The sequence below is a fragment of the Plectropomus leopardus genome, chromosome 23, assembly GCF_026936395.1.
Source record: "Plectropomus leopardus strain MGB_pleo_1.0 chromosome 23, ASM2693639v1, whole genome shotgun sequence".
In the NCBI taxonomy this organism is placed as follows: Eukaryota; Metazoa; Chordata; class Actinopteri; order Perciformes; family Serranidae; genus Plectropomus; species Plectropomus leopardus.
In genome coordinates, this window is record NC_142198.1 from 15,652,486 (window position 1) to 15,668,993 (window position 16,508).

The 16,508-nt window shown below is 39.4% G+C and overlaps 1 protein-coding gene and 1 long non-coding RNA gene across 6 annotated transcripts in view; both read right to left on the reverse strand.

The window, feature by feature from the left end:
• Positions 1–5,219, reverse strand: part of LOC121962165 (phosphatidylinositol-binding clathrin assembly protein) — a 102,601-nt gene extending 97,382 nt beyond the window's left edge. For 2 of the 4 annotated variants that reach the window (XM_088073766.1, XM_088073768.1), the window contains exon 1: positions 3,980–5,219. In XM_088073766.1, the coding sequence (XP_087929892.1) occupies positions 3,980–4,109 (130 nt within the window). In that variant the 5' untranslated portion in view covers positions 4,110–5,219. The remainder of the gene's footprint in view (positions 1–3,979) is intronic. The other 2 variants (XM_088073765.1, XM_042512372.2) reach the window with 2 other exon arrangements.
• Positions 5,220–10,292: 5,073 nt separating this feature from the next.
• Positions 10,293–16,384, reverse strand: LOC148185673 (uncharacterized). 2 transcript variants are annotated; one of them, XR_015775787.1, is made up of 3 exons: positions 14,342–16,384; positions 12,520–12,626; positions 10,293–11,317 (listed from the first exon to the last, which is right to left on the reverse strand). It is a non-coding gene; the product is annotated as an uncharacterized LOC148185673 (long non-coding RNA). The 2 variants fall into 2 exon arrangements; XR_015775788.1 differs by having other exon boundaries at positions 12,520–12,629.
• Between the last annotated feature and the right edge of the window lie 124 nt (positions 16,385–16,508).

The window sequence follows — 16,508 nt, forward strand, 5'->3', positions numbered from 1 at the left end:
AACTGATGAGAAGCACTCGACATTTTTGCCACCGACTCACAAGCTCGGGGTTAATTGAGGTGGACAGTCCCAGTCATGACACTAAATGGCTTTAAAACGGCACTTATTTTCGCCAGTGGTGCGTGAATGTCACGGCTGCTCCGGCTAACAGCAGACCCCCGAACCCTAGCACGCTCGCTGCTACGCTGGCAGCACTGAAAGGCTTCTGCCAGGGTTATTCGGTTATTGGGTCTAGATGCAAATATGCCGGTGAGATCATTCACAGCTTGCTGTCAGACAGTCACAGCTGCTTGTGGTGAAATTGTGCCGGGGGGAGAGCGTCAGAAAATGATGGTCGTGTGTGTTTATGTGTGTGTGTGTGCAGGTGGGTGGAGGGAGCTGTGACTGTGTGAAAGATGGATAAACAGATAAAAGTTTGCAAAAACACAAACTAAATGGGGTTTTTAGTGTCAAAGTCTGTCACGTTTCCAGGTTTCTCTCTCTGCAGGCTAACAATTCACTAACCAGTGGACTTGTTAGCTGACTCACACACCAGCGAGCTGGCTGGCTTACAACAGCTGAACCCTATTCAAACCTGTAGCATCTTGTTTCCAGATGTATCTCCATTGTGCCAATATCCAGCTGATGTGGACTGCAGTTTGGCCCATGCTTCTCAATGCATATTAAATGTGTCTTGATTGTTGTGATTAAATTTCACTTTCCTTCATCATATCTGACTGTTTCTGAAAACAGATGTTTACAGACACACTGCTGCAGATTATGGCAGTTATTAGGTAACTCATCACGGGTGCAGATGTCAAAACCATGTTTTTTTTTTTCTTCAAATAATTACAGCATTTCCTAGGGGCAAGTCAATATGATACCATGGCCAAAGACCTTCTAGATTCTGAACACCTGTTACTTATTCTTAATTAATGCACCGATATTCAACTATAAGTTATAATAGCTCAAACCGACATCTGTCATTTGTCTTTAGTGGGAAAGACAACAACTGTGAGCAATGTCTCCGCAGTAGGGGTCAACCGATATTGGTTTTTCACATCCAATACCAATTATAAGTAGGTAATGAGACAGATAATCAATATTTGGAACCGATATGCAGTAACAATAAAAAAAAAAATCAAAATGTCAATATAACAATATAACAAACTCCAACACAAAACTTTGTTGAAATGCATTTAGCAAATGTTTGATAAAAACTAAACGGTCAAAATGATATACAAAAATCCCCAGCAACTTCTTGTTTTAATAAAGTAAGATGAAAATTTGAATCAAAAATAGATAACTACTATTACATTTTTATCGGCATTAATTAAAATAAAACGACAAAACAGATAATTGGCAAAATGCAAATATCGGCCCCAATAATCGGCCAGGCCAATAATCTGTTGACCTCTACTTTGAATGGCTATGGCATCTACCACTGCTTTTTCCACTACTGTCTGCCAGCCTCACCAAATTTTATCTTCTTGCTCTTGTCCACTAAAGTGATATCTTTTGCAGTTTACCCTCTCCCAGATTCCCTGTGAGCACAGCTTAAGCTTTGCATTTGGAACTCATGAACGAAACACATTATGTACTAGATTTACCACCCCATGTGTTCTCGGTACATTGGCACCCGATAGTGTTATCAGATCACTTCATTGTTAAGTATGAATAGGGAAAAACTGGCAAACTGTCTCACCTGGCTGCCTGTTTTCATTACATTACCGGGCGGCTGGATCAGCGGGCTGGCTAGCTGACTGAGTAATGATCGAACACAGTGCCTGCCAGCCTCCCCAGCTCGCTAACCGACTCACAAATTGACTACCTGCCTGACTGAATGACGACCTCACCTATAACCTGCCTTTATTCCTGCCTGCTGGCCGCTCTCTCTTATAATGCCAACAACACAATGAACTCGACGGCCTGGATATTACCTTCATGGGGAAATCATCAACATGGACAAACATCATGACAATCAGGCCTTCATGTGATGCACCACTCACTCTCTGACCGTTCCCCCCTGCGGCACCGAGGTCGTTGCTCTCACAAAGAAATCAATAACTTACAATGATTAAGCTTGACGTGGCGTATATTGGCTGTAAGGGTCTGGCCAAGTTCACAAAAGGAGCGGAGACAATACATGACTTTTGTTGAGCGTCAGCAGCTGAGTCTTGCGAGCGAGGAGGAGTTGACGGATGCGAGGCAGCTGAGCCGAAGCATCGATCAAACATGTGCGTCCCGTGCCGACAAAGGCCGGTTCTCAGAAAACAGAACTTCAGCACATTTCGTCCCACAGTAATGTCAAACACGCGGCACATGACTCATTTTATATTTTCAGCATTCACTCTTTCTGTTGTTTTTGCCCCATTTGCATCATCGCCACCTTCAACATGACTCAGTTTGATTTCAGTGGGCTTTACTGGCACCTTAATCCACTCTTTCTTAGCAAAACAAAATGTGACATGACAGCCAGGAATCCAGAGAAACAACATCAGCAACTAAAATCCAGGAACTTGCAGTATGTGCGAAAGGTTTTCCCAAAGCATAAAGGCCACCAAGGAAGGAAATATGATGTTTCTGCAGATTTTAGAGTATATAACTCTTTTTCTTGGTCTCTATTGGACACAAGGTGAGCACATTCTGTCCTCCCAGGGCTGCAGGTCTGATGAAAGACCTGTTTTCTGTTGCAGCTGTCACTTGTGTTGTTATCTCTGCAAGACTCGCCTTGACGTTTGTTCAACAGGAACCTGCTGTAAAAGTTTTGCAAGTGAGCCAAGCCCTGAAAACACAAGTTCTTTGTGTTCTTAATTATCTTTTAATATACAAGGAAAGAGTGGTGAAAAGATTTGTGGAGTAATGCATACGTCAATGGACGAAGTTAATCGCCGACTATTTTGATAATAGATTAGTCGTTAGGTAATTTGTCAGGCAAAACAAGACAAATACTTGGAAGATCCAGTTTCTCAAATGTTCCTTTACACTGTTTTGTATCATTAAAACTGAACATAATTGGGCTTTAGACTGTTGTCCGACCAAAATAATCAATTTGAAGTAGAGCGGAAATGACTGGCTGAAAATAATCCAACTTTTTTGATGATCAATTAATCATTTGGCTTATTTTTCCAAGTAAAAATGTCAAATGTTCTCTGTTTTCAGGTCCTGAGATGTGAGGGTTATATGCAGTGCTGGACCTGGCATGTTCTGCACCCTGGGTAACCCCCCCCCACACACACACACACACACACAACACAACCCATGATGTTTTTTTTTTTTGCAAATTGCAAAAAAATTACCTTTAAAAACATCCCAAAAAATATATAAAAATGCGTATATTTGTTGTAACATTAAATAAAAAAATATTATAATTCTAAATTCTAAATGTACTTTTTTCTGACAATTTTCTAAAAACCCTACCCTCTTTTTAAAATGAATTTACAGGTCATTTTTTGTCACTAGTTTCTTGCAATTTGAGATACATTTCTTGCCAAGTCGGTCATTGCCTTTTTTCCCACCATGTTTTTGAAAGAAACCAATTTGCTCAGGTTTCAAAGGGTCAAATAGCTTTGGAAAGGCATCCAAACGCAGCACAAGAAAATTGATGTCAATCCAGGTTTCAAAGGGTTAAACGATAATGAAATCAAACATTGCTTGTAGCTTTAACTGAATCCTTTGGGCTATTTGGCTGAGCAATTTTAGGACATTACTTTGTGGACCAAATGATTGATCAAAATCAGAAAAATAACTGATCAACATATTGACTCCAGCATCATCACAGCTGGCATTGCAGATGTTTTAGTACAAGTAGTCTCATTTTACAAACAGTGAAATGTACAGAAGCATCCAGGTAAACCCAGTTTGTATTATCTTTTAACTGTCAAACCAGACAGGCAGTGTGAAGGAATGTGTGTATCAGTCTGCTGTGCTGACTGGTACGTCTGCATTTGAAGCCCTGCAGCTGGCTGACAACACACATCTAAAAAGAAGATATACTCACAGTCAAGGTGTTTCTTCTTGGGTCCGCTGACTTCATGCGTGGTGGCTTTGCACACAGCCTTGCTGATAGCCGACCCGGTCATGCTGTGCTGCGCTGCTGCGATCCGATCCGTTATAGATTGGCCCGACATCGCTTCTTCTGTATCTATTTGCTGTTTTTTAAAAACCGCGATCAGCTAAAATAGCACAATAACGATCCGATCAATGGATCAACTCCCCGCGGGACACAACTCAACGTGACTTCACTGTCAAGTGGAGGTAAAGGGTTGCGATCAGACACCCACTGTTGTGTCTTTTTTTTGTTTCAGGTGCGTATAAAACCTGTGCAGTCTGCAGTAATGTCAGATCACTGGTGGCAAAAAAAAACTGCAGGTACAAGATTGGCTTAAACCACAATCAACAGCTGATTTGCAGTGTAGTTGAGTTGTTTGGCAACAGTTAATCTATCTATCTAGTAAACACAACACGACGACACTAATCTGAGCTAGTCTGTGTTAGCTAATGTTTCCGTTGCAGTACTCGAACCAGGAAAGAGTCCCACTGTGGAATTTGTAAACACTGGAAATTACTTTCTGGCCACAAATAAACATAGCTAACTTGGCTGGTTTGTAACCTGGACGATTTGTTTTGGGAGACCACCTCCGGGTTGGGCGACAACAAAAAGTAATCCGTGTGAAATCACAGTTGGGAAAACATCAACAACAATCTCGACAATCCAAAAAAAAAAAAAATGTTGAGTTCCTCCTCCACGTCAACTTGTTAGCTTTAGTTAGCAATCACTGGTCGCTTGGAAAAGTGTGTGTTAAAACCCCCATCGGGCGTGAAAAGTCAGTCAGAATTAAGCAGCACATTGTTTTGAGTTTCTAAGAGGATACTGTGTGACTGACAGCCGGGACAGGTGCGGTTTCTCCCGGTGAGAAAGGGTGCGAGCAGCGGTGGGTGTTAGCCGAGTAGCTAGCGGGGGTTAGCTAACCTGCCAGCCAGCCAGAGCGCGAGCGTCTGGAGTCTGTGACTGAAGAGGAGAGCCGGTGGAGCCGCTAAGTTAAAAATGACAGCTCCTCGGGCTCCGGTGTTTCCTTTCACAGTCCCTGGAGTCAGTTGGTGGTGTCCTTCGGCTGCCGACTCCACATTACCGGCTCGTTTTTGAACCCCCGTCCTGTGCTGCTGCCTCAAAGTCTCGCCAGTGGTTTCTCTTTACGGACTGACTGGCTGGTAGCTGCTCTGCCGGACAAAATGGCAGCGTAAAAAATCAGCTGATCTCACAACCGTGCTGCCTTCAGGGCTCACTGCTGGCCTCGGAATCTAGAATTTTAGACTCCCACCACTCTAAACCGCGTTCTAGAATCCTCAAAATCTACTGTTCTTTTTGCATTCTCTAAACATACATGCATGGAATTTTTTTTGTTCTAATCATGAGAATGTTCTAAATTCTGAGAATAGTACAATGCAACCAGTGCAATGTTTTATTAATGTTTACTGAAGCAAGTTTTTTGTTTTTAGTTCCCTGAATGTTCTTCTTAAAGTTAGGGTAGCATTCTCTATAAACATAAAAAAAAGTCTTTGTTTTGTTTGTTGTTTTTCTTTGAACATATCAGATTACATTTATATTTTTTTAAAAAGTGCAATCTCACAGCTCAATAACATGCTTTGAATGATGCTTTGAAAATGTTCTTCCTTTGTTCTCATGTATCATTTGGGGAATGTTTAATAAAAGAACATTCTAAGAATTCATACCTTTTTTTGTATTCACACTTTAAAAAAAATGTACATGCAAGAAACTTCTTATATGTGTAATGGATGTTGGAGGAAGATTAATGGAGCAGGGCCAGGTTTGGGTTAGGGAACATTAAAAAGATGCAGGCGTGCTTTTGTTTTTTTACTCTGTATCTGTTACTGTCTCTGTCATAATAGTAGTGCTGTATCATATGATGCATCCATGTCTTACTGATTTATTTTATTTGTTAAGAGAATGTCAAATATGTGTTTCATCTGTCATTATGCTTAATGTTTTTTTGTAACCTGTCTTTCATTGCCCTGATATTTATGTCTTGCAATACTGACAGTTTTTATTGGCTGATGACATTCCACAGACAAAATAGCCACTTTATTTACTTTTACATACCTAACTGATTATGAAAGCAATCTTATAGCATACTGGTAGTCTATTTTTGACATGGCTGAGTCTTGCATCAAAATGCCGCATTAACCTATCGCTAGCAATCTGTAAGCAATCGGTAATTCACCATCCTCTGTCAGTCACAGAGTTTGTATGTGGTGGTATTTAAAATTATTTTATGTTTTGTAGTTTAATAAAGTGGAAAAATATGCAATAAGAATAGGCTTATTTGGTGTTTTTTATTGAGTAATTATTGAACTTTTGACAAATAGAAGTAGAAATGTATGCTTTTAATAAATAGAAGCAAAAGTGCAAATAAAATTGAATTTCATTTTGTTTTTTAAAAAGATGAATTAAATTATATATTAACGAAACCACACAAATGTGTCAACTTTTAATAAATCAAAGCAAAAGTGCAAATAAAATTGAATTTTATTTTATTTTTTTAAATAAATATTAGATGAGCAGTCTCTTGAAGTACAATAGGTACACCTCGACAAAACAAAAATCCATTATTTTATGCCTTTTTTTTGGTTTTGTTCCTTTGCACTTCATGCTTAATTGCTATATTTCCCACAGCTCGTGAACGCCTCCACAGTCTATTGGACGCGGGCTGGGGAGCGAGTGAAGCCTTTAAGGTGTCACGGTTTAAATTGTAGCGGAATTTATCCAACAAATGTCTCAAATTTCACATCTTTTCAACATCAGAGGGCATTTCTGCTCCAACGCAACAATAAACAGTCTTTAATGTCCACCACCATCTCTTTATTAACGCATCTCTCGCGCCGCACTAATCCAAATTTAAGGTCGTATTAAATTATTCCTCAGACGCCGTGTCCTTGTTTGACTCCAGACTATATAGAACACGGTGTGCTGCCCAAATCAGTGGGAAACCGCTCGTGCGCGGCCCAGCGGGTATCAAATCGGATCTGAAAGCTGAATAAATCAAATATTAAACTATATTTCACACATCGGAGAAGATATAATTAGATAGCAGGCTGCTGTTGCCTGTCATATTAAGTGGTTTGCATTGATTATAGCTGCATGTCATGATGCAGTAATTCAAAACTGATGTTGTGCATGAGGTGTTTGAGTTATGACAGAAAAGGGAGCAGTGAGTGAAAACATAACTCACAGATGGATTCCTTTATGACTTTAGGTGCATTTTTTTCCTGTAAGGGTTGTTTGCAGTTTCACACAAGCAGCTGCAGTTTGCAGTACTTCCCACCAAGGTGAGAAATATTGTAAATTGCAGTATTTCTCACCCAGGTGTGAGACTGCAAACTGACCTAGCAGCAGGTGAATTGATGGAATCCATCGACCTCCATTGACCTCTCCTTCCCAACAGGAGAGAAAAACCCCTCCAAGCTGCGATGATTGATACCACAAACTTTGATATGCAGACTGATGAGAAACATTTCTGGTCAGCACTTGGACGCTGAAAGTGTGTGTGAATGCAATCCACCTAAAAGCAGCCTAACTGTGCTCATCTGGTTTTCACACATGTCTGCCAAGTCTAATGAGGTGTGTGTGAGGCCTGAGAAAAAAAGAACGTGCATGCAGCAGACAAAAAAGGAAATAAGAAATGCAACCACAGTAAATGGAAGTGGTTGAATGCTGCAGAGGCCACCAAAGAAGGTTCAGTTCCCAGGTTTTTCATGCTCTGTGTCACAGCTGAAGGGACGCCAGCATGCAGTCTTTTATGTGTCCTAACAGCTGCGACAAAATCAACTGTTTTTCATTACAAGCAGTTATGATCTTGCAGCCTTTTCTTCTCAAATATCACAAGATAAAAACATGATCAGATCGTGCAAAAATGCACATTGGAATTGATGCACAGCAGCACAAAGATTGGCAGGCAGACAGTCACACTCCTGCCTACAGGGAATGTCTGGGAACTGCGGCACCCAGAGGAGACGGAGGTGAATTCAGGGTGAAACATGCAAACCATGACATCAAACCTACACCCCGCTCTTTATGAAGCATCAGTGCCAAACACCGATTTGCTTGCAGCACCTCATTTCAACTCACATGCCTCCCTTCTTGATTCAGAGTGCAGTGTTGCCATCTGCAGGCAGAATGGATGAACTCCCTATTTCCATGGCAACTGTGTGGATGCAAGGAGCCCCCCTCCAACTGTAGCCCTTGGCAACAGGCTCTTGACTGGGGTTGGAGCTGTATCAGCAGCTGTCAATCATGGGATGAGCCGCAGCCTTGCCTTGGGCCAATGTGCTTGGAGAGATATGGATAAATCCATTGCCACGCCGTAGACAGGGACGGGGTCAGAGACAAAGACGCGGAGTGGAGGATCCACACAGTTTATCGACAGTGTGAATTAATTGTAGTTTGTCAGGGATAGTGATCAGTGTGATTACTAGGTTGCAATTGATCGAGAAGCTCAGCAGCAGGTGAGGTGAGCTTTTTAATGACAGTGTCTTGACCTCTATATGACGTGCATTAGTTACCTAGATGTTTATCCAAGAACAAAAAGTCTGGTGCTGCAGCATTATAATACATGAATGAATTGTGAGAAATTAAGCATAGGTGTATAAAACGGCCTCCCTCTTTCCCTTAAAGCACTAAAAGTAACATTAACCCTTTGAAACCAAGCAAAAATTCTAATAATTTTGATATGGAATTTTAATTTAATATATTTTTACCTGGCTTTTTTCTTTTTTCCCTGAGACATTTTGCCCCACTTAAAAAAAGAAGAAAAAATCTAAATCTACCTATTTTTTTTTTAAAGATTATTTTTTTGGGCTTTTATTGCTTTTAATCTATAGGAAAGTGGGGGCGTGAAAGGGGTAGAGAGAGAGGGGGAGACAGGCAGCAAGGGGCCGAGGCCGGACTCGAACTCGTGGCTGCTGCGGCGAGGACACAGCCTCTGCACATGGGGTGCCGCTCTATCCACTGAGCCACCAGGCGCCCCAAATCTACCTATTTCTTGCATTTTTTGGATTATTTCTTACCAACTTGCTCACTGCCTTTTTTTCCCATCTTTTTTGAAAAAAAATAAAAAAAGGAGCATCAATTTGCTCAGAATTCAAAGGTTAAAATACTCGTGAAGAACATCAAGCAGCACATGAAAAGTCATATTGCTCCAGGTATTTAAGGTGAAAGATCACTGAACCATTTGAAGTTTCAACAAGAAACATTAATATTTGTCACTTCAAAACAGGCAGGAACATCCAGGGCTGAAAAAATGAAGCCAAAGCAGAATTGCCAAAAACTGCAGTTCCTCTAATGGCCACTTGAGGCCGACTCCACAAGCTTTCCACCTGAATGTGATGTCTTTTTATACACTTTACCATGTGTCTCATTTGCCTAATCCTATTCATCCATGCCAGCATGTGCTTTTGTTGACGTGCCAGCATTGGTTGCCATGTCCTATTGCCTTAACAGAAGCTCATGCAGTGTATCTATAGGTTTTTACATTTTGCCCCTTGTGTAAAGTTATTTTTTAATAAAATATAGATGCTAGATAACAACTATAGAGAGCGAATATACAGCTGGATATAAAGCTGTAGCGCCACAGTTCACTTCTTTGAGGATTTCTCTTGTTGACTTTTCATGAAAAAAGTAAACACCTGCAAATAGATGCTGAGTCTTAAGTAAACACACACCTAACCAATAACATTATAAATGAGCTATTGTAGCAAATCCATACTTGCCTGACAGATATCACATCAGTCTGAGGAACAGAAAACTGTATAAATCAATAAAAGCTGTGAACATGTAGAGCTTCAAAAATTTCACGTTCAGAAATATCCCTCAGTCAACATGTTGAATGCACATTGTGTGTGTGTGTGTGTGTGTGTGTGTGTGTGTGTGTGTGTGTGTGTGTGTGTGTGTGTGTGTGTGTGTGTGTGTGTGTGTGTGTCTGGAGAGGCAGTGGATGTGTGTGTACGCATGCATAACTCCAGGCTTAAATACTGCTGCAAAACCTTCTGCCTCCTCCGGATTCTCTCAGATCACTTATTCACTCATCAAGCTTTTAAGAGATATGAAGCTGTTGAATAATGAGGCCGATAAAATTTAATTGGATCCGTTAAGATGCAAACTTGATAGTCTCAGTTTTTTGCGGAGGCGCTTTGTCTATTATTCAGGCAGACTGTGAGGTGACTCATCTTTGATCTGAAATGTTATTTGCTTATTTGCTCAAACACAGAAACAGAAGAGAGGGTCAGATGGAGGGCTATTTAGTTTATTAAGGGTTTCTTTAAACACGAATGAAAGAAAGCCAACAGAATAGAACAGAGTAGTGAATACAAGTCACTGTGTGTGTGTGTGTGTGTGTGTGTGTGTGTGTGTGTGTGTGTGAATGGCAATGATGCATTAAATGCTGTGTCCTTGTGTCTTTTCATATCTATTCATTTTGTACATTTACGGTAAAAAAAAAAAGATCCTTTCTTTACTCAGTATAATACGAGTCTCCATTTGTGAGACCAAACATGTAGTCGGACACACATTGCTCAGGTTAATGGCAGGTGGACTTTCTATGCAGCCTAAGCATCAATCAATCAATGAAAGAATATGCATGAATTAGTAATGCAGGAACACTAAAATGACTTATTTATTAGTTTATATATCATAAGCAGCTCTGTCGCAGGAAGAAATATTGGCATTTTATGTTTCTGCAGAAAACACAGAAAAAAAACAAAAAAACAAAAGTTATTTGTGTGTTCATACGAATCATATCAATGTTTTTAAAGTGGTGTAGTTCTGATCACATAATAATTTCTGAGCATGATACTTAATGGGCTCCGTGATCTACATCAACATGTTTGTCACATTTAAAAATGTTGAATTTATTTAACAAGGCACTAAAAGTCTTACAAACTGTAGCCTAAGCAAACACGCTGAAACACTGTGGCCTGACATGTTAAATGTAAGACATTTTTTATAATTAAGTCCCAGCTCTTGTGAATAGAGCCAATTAACATGTGTGAGAAATGTCATTTTCATGTGTGACTTGTTAGCTATCGTGTGGTTCTCTAACTCACTGAGACAGAGGCTGATGGCTTCATACCATCCCAGCAAGGTCCTCTGATTCACTGCCGACGGCAACAGGCTGGCAGCAGCCAATGCAGACATATCTGAGGGTCCATAGGTAGATGCAGCTGGACAGGATGACGGTCACAACCAGCAGCAGGAGGCTCATGAGGGACTGTGGGCTCGTACTGAGCAGCTTGACGGGGGAGGTGTCATCCCTGGATTCCTGGGCTGGAAGAAGAAGCAGCAGAAAAAAAAAATTAGTCACAAAAAAAGAGAATTTTGAATTAATTTCGCAACTGTTTTTGACATTTTGATTAAAGAATATTGAGGCCAACAAGGCGTTTGGAAACCTTTCCAGGTGATTCAAAAGCAAGATATGAGAGAAAATGTAGTCTACCATTGCATGTCTACGTTGTATAGTTTTACATGGTAACACAACCTTTGCACGGGTTTAAAAACAAGGGGAATATGAGTAAAGTACTTGAACTGGTGAAGCTTCAACCCATAATGACCACCAAGAAGACCAAACATTGACTCTTGCTGTCATTTATGTGATGGCCACCAGCCACTTTTCTCCTTTACAATTCCTCAACTAGTATGATATAAAACTGAGACTTAGATTTTTGGTCTTGAACAAAGCAAGATGAATTCACAATGATAAGGAAAGAAAAACAAAGACTTTAAACTGAGATTTGTTTCATGCAGCATACATCATGAATTATCAAGGCTGATTGAAATGGGGTGCTTGCAGAGAATCTCAATCATTGGTTGAAGGGTACTTGAAGATGATAGGGTGCAGACACAATGCACAGAGAAAAGGCATTTTTTTCCTCAAGGGTCTCTTCACACGTTAACCCAGCCATGTGATGTGATCTGAAGCATAAAATAAGCTCTAACTGGGAGAGTTGGACAGGTCACAAGAGATTAGTTTCTTAACACCACTGGGTTGTTATTAGATTGCAAATATGGGTGTGATTGTAAAAACCTATTTCTCCCTTAAGTCCTCACCAATAAAGCAACTGAAAAAAAACTATTTGCATTTTTTGGTTCAGATGTATAATAAAAAAAAAAATCATGTTTATTTTTTGACAAAATATAGGCCTCTACCAAATGGTTGACATGCACGTTCATGGTAATGGTTAAACAGAAAGAAAAAAATCAAAATCAAAATTACAAATCACTTACTGGTATAATGCTTGTAATATGTTAGTATATCAACATTTATCAATTTTTGACAATGAAATTAGTAGTACCATTACAGAAAATGTCTCAGAAATGGTGGGGAAAAAATCATATATACATATATATATATATATATACATATATATATAATGGAACAACATTAAATAAATGCATGGTACTGAAAAATTGAAAAAGGCCTTTAATCAATTGCATGATGGGCAGCCTGTTACAAAACAAACTGAACTCACCTCTTCCAAAGTTCAGAATCAGCAGCAGACTTAGGAGGCTCCTAAAAGCGGTGGCCATTTTCATGACTGGACTGGATTCAATGGGAGGATGGGAATTTGGCCATTATCTGCTTAGATGTGAAATCAAGAATGAAAACCAGAATTCAAAATCATTTTTAACAAACTTAAGCCTTTGAGACTATATGTTCAAAAAGGACCTATTATGCTTTTCTTTATTTCCGTTTTTTAGTTTTACAGTTGGATGTTTATAGCAACACTACTGAGAACGCTCATTTTCAAACAGTTTTCATGGCTACAGCATGTCATAGTTTGCCTGATTTCTTATGTTCATGTGCTCCAGGCATGCTACTTCAAGTGTTTACATTACCTAGCTTGGCCTGCTACATTTAGCTACATGCTAATGTCAATGAAACACGTAAACTTGGTTGCCTGTGTTGAAAATTTTTACCCGATTTTCAAACAAATTCCTGATGGAACATGTCTGTGATTAGAAGCATTTATTGGTGATTTTTCTCCGTAAATAGTGCTGCTGTTCTCTGCTACAGCCATTCCCCGACTGAAAGCACATTGTTAAGGTATGTAGCTACATGCTAACGTCGGGGAAGCATGTAATCTTGCTTGCTGATGCTATAAATTTCACACCGATTTTGGATCATATACTTGCTGGAACATGTTTGGTTGTGTGCAGACGCTTTTATTGGTGATTTTTTTAATGTAAAAAGTGCAGCTTTTCTAACTACAGTTATTCCCTGCTGCAAGTACACCCCTAATGTACATGTGGCCATATGCTAATTTCAGGAAAACATTGCTATTTTTATAAATTTCTGCAAGATTTTGAATTATATTTCTGCTGAAACATGCTCATTTATGTTTAGAAGCTTTTATTGGTGATTTTTCAAGGTAACTATTCTCTGTTACAGTCACTCCTTGGCTGCAAGTCCTACACTGCTAATCTATGGCTATAAAATTTGCCAGGTTTTCAATGCCATGTCAGAAATAGGCAAAATTGCCAAGAAAAATCCTGTAAAAATAAATCTTGAAATCTCTCTTTTAGACCAAACACCTATTTTTTCATACAATTTTGGTTGTTAACCAAATCCCTGCTGGAACCTGTTTGGAACCTGGGGGGCTGCTGACAAAGACAGGTGTAAAGGGGGACATTTCAGACACAGGGTGAAGGTGTTTCAGCACAGGCGTTATGATTTCTGACCATTAAAGCACATAAACATGTTCTAGCAAATATCTTAAATACAAGTATGAACCTGAAAATGAGCATTAAGGTCCTCTTTAAATATAATTCAGTGTCAACATACCTGTTGATAAAAAAAATCATAAAAACATAAAGCAAAGAAAGAATTGCCACTCAGGGATACTGTGAAATGGAAACAAAACAGCTAAATATTTAGAAAAGGAGTGAGGTACAGACTCTACCTTTTGAAATGCAAATAGAAATGCAACAAGAAAGAACATCAATCTATTGATGATACAAGGATGCTTTTGAGAACATCAGCCCAAATGTAAACAAACAGGAAACACAACTAAAATTCAAAAACAGGACAGAAACTGCTTTAATTGGTCTTGAACTGACATAAGGAAACAGTTAAGTTTAAAGTTTTCTATTATGGTGACTTGAAAAACACACAACCTTTCACAAATTTTCATCTACAAACCAAACACTTCAAAAATATCATAACTCAGCCATGTGGAAAGTAAATTAGAAACCTCAAAAGAACATAAGATGGATTTGTGAGAAGGCAATGCACATGGTAATTATTTTTGTGAATAGGCCAGACATCCATATTTTCTTCATTTCCCAACTCACAGAGCAAAAATGTTTGATATCCTTCCCTCGCTGCTGTCAGTCCTTCAAGACGAAACAGGTGTCTTAACAAAAACACAACACCAATGATCCATTTCTTCTCAAGAAGACTGGAGAAAAACAAATTAATTCGGTGGGGAGGTTTTCCATCCAGCATCTGCACAGGTCGACGACCGCCTTCCTATCTGGAGGAATTATCAGCGACCTCTATTACTAATGCTCACAGCTGCGAGGAGACCTAAAGAGATCCCTCCTCCTTTCATCGTTGTTTGCTTCTCACACCAATTCCACTTGCGGGAGAATGGGAATCAGGTGCACTAGAAAAAGCAGGAATGTGAGACAGAGCAAGAGAGTGGAGAGGCATCTATGTCCAAAAATAGCAGCTATTGGGACAAAAACAATCGCTTCAAACCGATTTCACTCCCACACCAGCAGCAGGGAACTGAGGAGGAGCAGAGAGAGGGATCAGGGTGGGATATAGTACATAAATGCAACATGGTGACTACTTCATAATTTGAGAAATGTAAAATGTACACATTTTATGAAATACAATTTCAGCTGGAGATCACTGTGAACACATTTTCAACTTATGGCTCCCTCTAGTGGTTCAAACTGCTCTCAGACTCAGCAGAGTGCCTATTAAAGACAACACCTGCTCATGTTATCATGATTCTGAAAAGATTTGATAAGTTGGAGGTATTTGGGCATGTAGAACAGAAATTTGGAGAAGTTAAACCACATAATAACTAGAGCCATGTTTGCCAGTGTATACACTCTTGTACCAGTCAAGTTGCACTTACAGTTTACATCCATGTCTGAGAAAACGTGGACATTTGTGCCAAATTCAAAGAAATTCCCTCAAGGTGTTCTTGAACTATTGCGTGCAGACAAGCACCTCTATGTTCTTGCCGCAGTGGCTAACTCCAACCTCAGCCCTTTGCTGTATGTCACTCTCTCTCCCCATTTCGTGCTGAATCTGTCCTGTTGATTAAAGATCAAAAGCCCTAGAAATAGTGAAAAAAAAAATTCAGTCTGTCCTTTGGCAGGCAGAGGGGGGTCATTACTGACCATGTGCATAATAAGTTTTAGGATTCTGAATCTTTTCTGATTGGTGCAATTTTAAACGTTACATCGTCACCCGGTCTCCCCCACACGTCAACAGATGTCGAAAAGTTGGCAGAATGGCTGCAAATGCATCAGCATATTTAAAGAACCACTGTTAGAGATCTAGTTAGAGTATGTGGATGATTTCAACATTAAAACTCAGGTAATTTCACTTGTAGTTGTTTCTCCCAAACAGATGTTTAATTTCTTTTCCTTTCATTTCCTGCAAAGCTTTTACTGAACACTTAAATTGAACCTTTTCAGCCGGAGGGTTGAACGATGAATGCAGGCTGCTGCATGAATGAAGTAAAAATAGGAACACTTTTCCTGAGAAAATTAATGTTATGCACAGTCTGTTCTGGCAGAGTGAATGGGAGGGAGTATACAGCATATTCACACAGGTCAACACAAAATTATAGAGTATTACCCATCAGGCAGTACAGCAAGCACAGAGAACAACTGAGCTTGACAATACACACACAGAAACACACGCTGCTTTTGAATGTCTTCCATATAATTAGTGTTAGTTTTCAAGCTTTTATCCAAAAAGCGATACCAGTGTAAGAGACAGTGAGCGAAAAGAGGAAAGTGATAAATGGATGGAAGAAAATGAAGTCATTCTTATTCTACTTGTTGTTCCTAATACTTAAAGCCAAGAGGTGAATACAACTATGATAGAGTGAGAAAATACTAGACAATGATATTTCACCTCATGAGAACTGTGTTCCAGCAAAAACACTACTTCAAGATTGTCTGTCCATATAATACCCAGAATAAATTAACTGAAAATCAAACTATGCATATTAAAGAGAAGGAACATCATGTGGCATAATTTTGTAACATCATTTTAATTATAAATAGTTTGTCCCCAGTTTTTTTCCCTGGTTTGAATATAAATTAATCATTTAATTTTCAGACTAAATACTACAAAAAAATTTTTAAAGGTGGTTTACGAGAGAGCAGTTTTTGCTTCATAAATCTAAACATATCTTGTTTTTCTTGCCTTCTAAGAGACGGCTTGTAATGTCCGTTTTGAAAAAAACATTTGAAATGATCAGACAAGCAT